We start from the raw sequence: 7868 nt of genomic DNA on the forward strand, positions 1-7868 counted from the left end.
GAGATAAAATATTTTCTATTAAAGGGCAATTTTATACACATCTCTCGAACTCGAGACACCTAATTAAAAATAAAGACTACTTATCACTCCGTCCTATCTTTTGGTAGTTCTTTCCTTTCTATTACAAGGAAGTCATTATAATCATAATTTTTCACAAAATATAAACCAAAGCCAATAGAAGGAGGCAATGAAGTCATTATAATCATAAATTTTCACAAAATATAAACCAAAGCCAATAGAAGGAGGCAATGAAGTCAAATACTACTCATCATTGAAAGCACTACAAATGAATTATAATCATATAATTAGAGTTTACTAGACTTTCCACAAAGCTTCCTTTCCTTTCTATTACAAGAAAGTCATTTTGAAGACTCATTCCTTTTGAGGCATAATTGGTCATTTTTAAACCTTGCTAAAATTCGAGATTTCTATTGGCCAAAACATTTTCTCAAGTCCTTATTCAGTGTTTAGGGTCATAGTGGGATGAACGTGATCCCTTTATCCTTAACACGAAGTTTCGTGTTCGAGTCACGAGAATAAAAGGAATTTTCATAAGAAACACTTTCTCATTTAATTAGTGAGTCTTATACGATACAAAGCCGTATTAGTTGGAATACAATACAGGATACTGAACATCGAGTGAGAATTATATATATATATATATATATATAATGTGATGACACTCAAGATTTCTATTGGTTTAAAAGTCCTTACCACTTGTTGATTGAATAAACAATACTATTTGTAAAGTGACTCAAGAGTTGCTCTCTTTACATATTCACGATTCAACTCCTTTAAAACTAATTTCATCACATTTAATTGATGGAATATTGAAAGGAATATCCCTGTTCGTACAATTAAGTACTCTCTTCGTTTTATATTAAATGAGGTACTTTTCTTTTTAGTCTGTTCTAAAATAAATGACACATTTCTAAATTTGGAAATAATTCAACTTTAAACTCCTCATTTTACCCATTTTACCCTTAATGAAAAGTTTTTATAACCACACAAAAGTCATGGCCCCACAAAGCATTACCCTTTAAGCTTTTAAGACCACAAATTTCAAAAGTCTTTCTTTTTTTCCTTAAACTCCGTGCCGAGTCAAACTACCTTATTTAATATGAAACGGAGGGAGTATTAAACAAAGTTTCTTCTCATTTATTTGTGTGGCTAGTAACAGACTAACAAGTCCAAAAAAGAACATACAACTTATGGTGTTTGGCTAAAAATCTTGGAAAACTGAGTTTACCAAAAACAGATACACTTTTGCAACTTGTTTGTTATGCTGTTTTTGCTAAAAAAAAGAAATTACTTTTTCTCAACTTTATTTCTAAGCTCATTGTTTAATCATGGAATATCAGCATTTTAATATTTTTGAATTTTTTTTCAAGTTTCCAAAAAATGCAAAACTGGTGTAGAGCAGTTTTTGTGTGAATTTTTTTCTTCTACTCACAAAACTTCAACTTTTTTTTTTTCCAAATAAAATACATGTCCAAGTACAACTTAAACTTTCAAAAATTAATTTTTAAAACAACTTTAAAAACTCTTTTTTCAAGTTTCAATCAAATCTATGTCCCAACGCTTGGTAAATATTTGGGAAAATTCAAAATCTGGTACAAGGGGAGTCTCTGGACATTGATTGTCTGAGAAAGAAAAATAAGTAGTATCTTATTATAAACTGTTAAATGATATTGATAAAATAATCCCATGTTATGAGTATAAACTAGTTAAATCCATATCCAATACTAGTAGTTAACAAAAAATTAAAAATAACATCATGGCATAGATGTTTTACATGTTCAATCTTCCAAAAAAGCACCTAAAAATGTGGTCTAATGGTTAAATAAGATGGGTGAAAATTTTGAAGATTAGGATTTAAATCCTAACCTAAACAAAAAACACTAGGTTATAAGCGCGAATACTTTATATTTATACTGGTGGAAGATAATATATAAGTATTAGTGAAGTCTTGGAGGCAGGGGCGGATTTAGGGGGCGCAAGAGTGCTCACCCGAACACCCTTCGCCGAAAAATTACACTGTATATATAAGGCAAAATATGTTTTTTACCTCTATATATTAAGTTTTGAACACCCTTAACACAATCCAAAAGTATAGTTTAGTAGTCAAGGGGGTTCAAAATCTACATAAGGTCATGGGTTCAATTCACAACTATAATAATGCTTGGAGGGCTCTTAAAACAACCCGATACTTATAATAATGAAGATAAGAGTCTTAGAGCAACGGTAAAATCAGCCACTTATATTTGTAGGATGCCTACATTACACCGTATTGCAATACGACCTTTCCCCGAACGCTATGTAAACGCAGGATATTAACGTACTTGTTGCTTCCTTCACATACTCAACCAACCACCCCCCTCGCTTTCTATCCCTTTCTTCTCCTTCCCACGTAACCCCCCAAAATAACAGTATAAAAAAACACACACACACACACTTCAATTATATATAAGTATAACCCCATTTCCATTGAAGACAAAGAAAAAAAGTGTAAGCAAACACTAAAACCATAGAATAGTTACAATAGTATAGTAGTAGTAACCAAAAATATGGGATTACAAAACCAGTTAACTGACATTTCTTCTGAATCAATCCCAATATTAATGGTAACCCTTTTTGCTAACTCCGTTAATTATCTCCGTTCCGTTATCTTCACTTTCTTTCACTTCATTGGTTTTGGTTTCTCTTCTTGTTCCCGATTATTTCCCGATCAGTTCGAAGATTCTTTATACGAAGTTGTCGGGTCCGGTCTAACCGGAATTATTTTCCTCGCCGAGCAGCTTAATCTGAACCGGTTGTTATCTTATTATTACCAAGGGGATGAAAAAACTGATTCCGGTTCGGGGACTTGTGTGGTTTGCTTGAACCGGTTGAGTGATGGTGAACCGGTGCGCAAGTTAGCATGCTGGCACGTGTTTCACACGGAGTGTTTGGATGGGTGGTTCAATACGCTTAATTTTAATTGTCCGCTTTGCCGGTCGAGTTTGGTCTCCGATGAGGGCGTGGTGATCACGCGCCGCCGCGTTGCTGGTGATTTGCTGACCTGGTTCTCGTTGAGCTGAGTGTCCATGGTCGATGATGATGATGATATGAGAATTCATCAAAATGAGACACTTTACTTTTTTCTTTTTTTTTTTGTTCTTTTTTTTTTCTTCCATTTTTTTATGAATACAGTTAGAGTTTCTTTTTTTTTTGGGGGGAGGAAATTATGTCATTTCCTTCCCCCCTCCTCTTTCTTTTGAAGAGCATTGATGACTGTCTCTTTTTTTTTTGGGTTTTTCATTCGGTGTCCGGTGCCTGCATTGGAGTCCGACTATATTCGAATTCGCGCCGCGTAGGATCCCATTCGGGGGATGCGTTCTCTGCAATGGATTTTTTCATATCCTCTGGTTAAGGAAGGAGTAATTCCATCCGCTGTACCACATGATTGCCTCTTTTCCGCTACTGAGTAGATGTAAAAAAGCTTTTGTTTTTGTTAGAAGGAGTACTTTTTAATATGATTTTATATTTCAATTTTTACACTTCCAGTCCTCTCTGAAAATAGGAAAGCTTATGTATTTTTTTTGGGTTTAGGTCTTTGATATAATTTGCAAAAGCTATGTGTATTTCCTAGTTATTTTCGATTATAATATGCTATCGAGATTCGAGGTATAGATTTTAGGACTTTAAATTTATGGCTATAATACAATATTGGTCATTTATTTAATTTTATATTTAGAATAGTACGACCACGTATTATGAGAATGATAACTTTTAAGCTGTTAACCAACTTATCAAAACTCTCCTCCGTTATCCCGTCTAGAACTAATATACATGTCCATGAGACTCCTATTTCATGTTTACTTGTTATAGGTCTTAAAAAATGAGACTTTTAGTTGTAATCCACTTAGTAGGCATTTGGACATAATAACGTGCATTTTTTTTTAATTAAAAAAAGTTCAATAATTTTTGAAGTTAAATTGAAACGAAGTATTTGAAAACTGAAATTGTGTCTGGACATGTATTTTATTTAAAAATAAATTGTAAAGGAAAATATTGTTTACTAGAAAAAGTTTACCACTTTTTCAAACTTGAAACTCATCTTCAAAAATTCAGTTTAATGTATAACCAAATAATATTTTAATGAGTTTCGGAAAAAAGGAAAAAATTATTATGAACAAACAAGTCCCTATAATTTGAAAGTATAAGGGCTAGTTTGGTACGGGGATAAAGGATAATTAATCAACCCATATTTGATAGGGATAAAATCGTGGTATAACTAATCCCGATATTAGTTATCTCGGGATTGTAGTAATTTTTTATCCCTATGGAAGGGTAGGATAACTAATCCCAATAAAACTACAACAATAACAACCAAGTAGAATCCCACTAGTGGGGTTTAGGGAGGTAGAGTGTACCCAGATCTTGCCCTGCTCCGGAGGGATAGAGAGGCTGTTTCCGAGAGAGCCTTGCCAATCCACAATAACTAATTCCGGCATTATTAATCATGATATAACTTGTTTTCCGACCAAAGTAAACCTAACTATATTAACTCACTATGGTTAATTAATTTAATTAGATGAGAATGCATGTAATTTATCATGGTTAAATGATTGAAGTCCATATGCAAAACACATATTATATATATGTATATATATATGTGCGGGTAAGTTTTTACCGTGTTTTGCCTATGTACGTTATACATACATTATCTGGATCCGAATTCTCCAAAATCGGACCGAATCCAATCTGTTCAGGCTTATAACCTTTGCCTATAAACCCTAAATTCATTCCTGCAAAAGGTACCTTTACTTTGTCTCCGCCGCCTAACTAAGAAGAAATGGCTGATCAACAGCATTGTACCTCTCGTGTTCGGCCTGGACATGATCCCATGGCTATGGAGTGTAAGATTGACAAATTAAATAATGATTTGCTTATAGCTATTCTTTCATATTTATCCGTAACAGAGGCAGCAAAAACCTGTTACGTCTCTCGTAGATGGAGATACTTATGGCAGTATACAACTGGCCGTTTCGAGATTTATGATAGCGATAAAAGAACTAGAGTGCCAGAGAGAGCACGTGAGTTTATGAAATTGGTAAATCGTGTTTTGAATTTGCACAAGGGTTCAACTTTAGATCAATTCCGAGTTGGTTTTTGTTATTTTGGTTGTTGGTTTTCATTTGTTCGTTGGGTTAAATTTGCTAGTCTGGGCAGTAGCGGAGGCAGGATCTCCATAAAGGGGGTTTAAATTTTTTTTTTGTAGCTAGTGGTGGGAATTGAACCCATGAATTTATGTAGATTTTGAACCCCCTTGACCATTAAATTACACTTTTGAATTGTTTTAAGGGTGTTCAAAACTTAATATATAGAGTTAAAAATAAATTTTGCCTTATATATACAGTGTAATTTTTCGGCGAAGGGTGTTCGGGTGAACACCTTTGCGCCCCCTAAATCCGCCCCTGGTCTGGGGAGGTAAAATTTTCTAGATTTTGTTTTCATCTAAAATCACTTACCTTGGTCAATGTCGGAGTTAAGGAGGAGATCATTCATTTTTTTTTTTTATCGAATTGTCCATGTCTTGAACAAGTCCGCGTTTCACGTTCTAAAAGCTTACAGAATTTGGAAGTTATGGGTTCGTTTCCAAGCACTACTAGAAATTCGTGTTTTAGCGATCACGAAAATCGATCAAAGTTGGTCGCTTATTGGCCAAAAAGCGACCAAACAGGCCTGGTCGATATTATCTCTAAGGTAAAAGGACCAAATTTTTCGGATAAAGTAAATAGCGATCAACTTTGGTGGCTAAAATATTTTAATATTATAATTTTTGCGACCAAAGTTGGTCTCCACATGTAAATTACGTTTTATTTTTATTTATTATTAATCATAAAAAAGCGTCCAACTTTGGTCTGTAAAGAAAATATTATATTTTAAAATCTGGAAAATAGAGACCAAAGTTGGTCGCTTTATTATTAATTTTTTATAATTTTTTTTAAAAATAAGCGACCACAATTGGTCGCCAACTGCAAGAATTAATTGTTTTTTAATTTTAAGCGACCAACTTTGGTCGCCATATTTCCAGAAATTATTTTTTTAAATGGAATAGCGACCAAGGTTGGTCACATTTGAGAAATCTGGGTTAAATAGCGACCAAGGCTGGTCGCTATTGCCCAAAAAATTGTTTTTTTAAAGTGAAAAGCGACCAGCTGGAGACCAAAGTTGGTCGCTTTTGTTGGTATATTTTTGGCAGAAACTGCCTATTTTGGCAGCTACACCACCTGCCAGCTTACCAAATATCCTAAACAGGCATTTTATGCCAACAACAACAACAACAACAATAAAAAGCAACAAAGTATAAAGTTCAATAGAACTAACACATTAAGCTAACAAAACTAAGTTAACGCTTATTACAAGCCCATTCGAAAACTGGTTCTATTGTCTAGTTCAAAGTATATAAAGTACTCAAGGATTGTTCTTTCAGCATCCTCGTCCGAAAGTTGGATTGCCTCGCCCAACTCATTAGGTGGCTGACTGCGTATGAATTCCCCCACATCAGCTGTGAAGCGAACCTATAAGAAAAATTATATTGAATTAGTATTTCAAAATTTATATAAAAGTAAATCAAAATACTTAATGAAAAGTAAAAAACTTACATGTATAGTCGACCCTCGACCCTCGACCCACCTTTTTGAATCAGTCTCTTTCTTCTTCTTTACAATACGAGTTTCATTGAATAGCTTATCTTGCTTCATTGGCATCATAAAGCTGTCTGGTGGCTTTGGTGATTATCCTCGTGGTACTATTACTCGGGATGAACTTGGATACAGAGAATAACTTGGATACAGTACCTGACAGGGTGTGTCTTTGATCAATTGTTGTTCTCATTAGCGACAATGATGATGAGAAGGCAATGGCATGTGTTTCAAATAGTGATGGTGTAGGTAGGAATTTAACATTTCCTAAGTAGATAAAAGAAAGGTTATAGAGGAATTCTCTACTTCATTTTCCAAGAGGAAAAGAAGTTTAATTGAGAATGACAAGATTGATGGTGATGGAATGTTTTCCATTGGTCATGGAAGTTCCCATAAAATGGGGATCATAAGACTCTATGATGACAAAGATGAAAGGAAATTTTATTCTCAACTTTCTTCCAAGTCTGATCCGTACAAGCTTAATGGGATATGTGACGACCCGTCATCACCTGTTTTCTTACCCATTCTGTGCTTCCGAGGCCTTGAAAACCTCATTTAGAGTCGCCTCGATTTGCGTGCGCAGTCCGGGCGCGTAGACAGAAAGTTTAAATATGAAATTCTATGAAAAGTGCTAAATTTTGATGTTAAAATGAATAAATTTGACTTTGGTCAACATTTTGGGTAAATGGACCCGGACCCGGACCCGGACCCGTGATTTGACGGTCCCGGAGGGTCCGTAGGAAAATATAGGACTTGGGCGTATGCCCGGAATCGAATTCCGTGGTCCCAAGCCCGAGAAATGAATTTTTTTTTGTAAAATTGTTTTCTGAAATTGTTTAAGGAAATTGGAAATGAAATTTGATTAGAAAGCGATGGTATCGGGCCCGTATTTTGGTTCCGGCGCCCGGTACAGGTCTTATATAGTTTAAGTCCTTTCTGTGAAGTTTGGTTAAAATCGGACGTCGTTTGACGTGTTTCGGACTTGAAATCCTAAATTTGGAACTTGATGAAGTTTTGGAGAATGCCTTGAATTCGAGGTTTAATTTGTTGATAATGATGTTATTTAGGCGATTTGATCGCACGGTTAAGTTCGTATGATGATGTTGAGTGAGTTCATGTGTTTGGTTAGGAGCCCCGAGGGCTCGGGAGTGTTTCGGAATAGTTTTTGACTTAGAAAAA

General features: G+C 34.8%; 1 protein-coding gene across 1 annotated transcript; it reads left to right on the forward strand.

The window, feature by feature from the left end:
• On the forward strand, nt 2568-3080 carry LOC109235839 (E3 ubiquitin-protein ligase RHA2A-like). Its single transcript, XM_019402088.1, has one exon. It carries the CDS (start codon nt 2568-2570, stop codon nt 3078-3080), a length of 513 nt encoding a protein of 170 aa, XP_019257633.1.

Source organism: Nicotiana attenuata, chromosome 12 (genome assembly GCF_001879085.1).
Source record: "Nicotiana attenuata strain UT chromosome 12, NIATTr2, whole genome shotgun sequence".
Classification (NCBI taxonomy): domain Eukaryota; kingdom Viridiplantae; phylum Streptophyta; class Magnoliopsida; order Solanales; family Solanaceae; genus Nicotiana; species Nicotiana attenuata.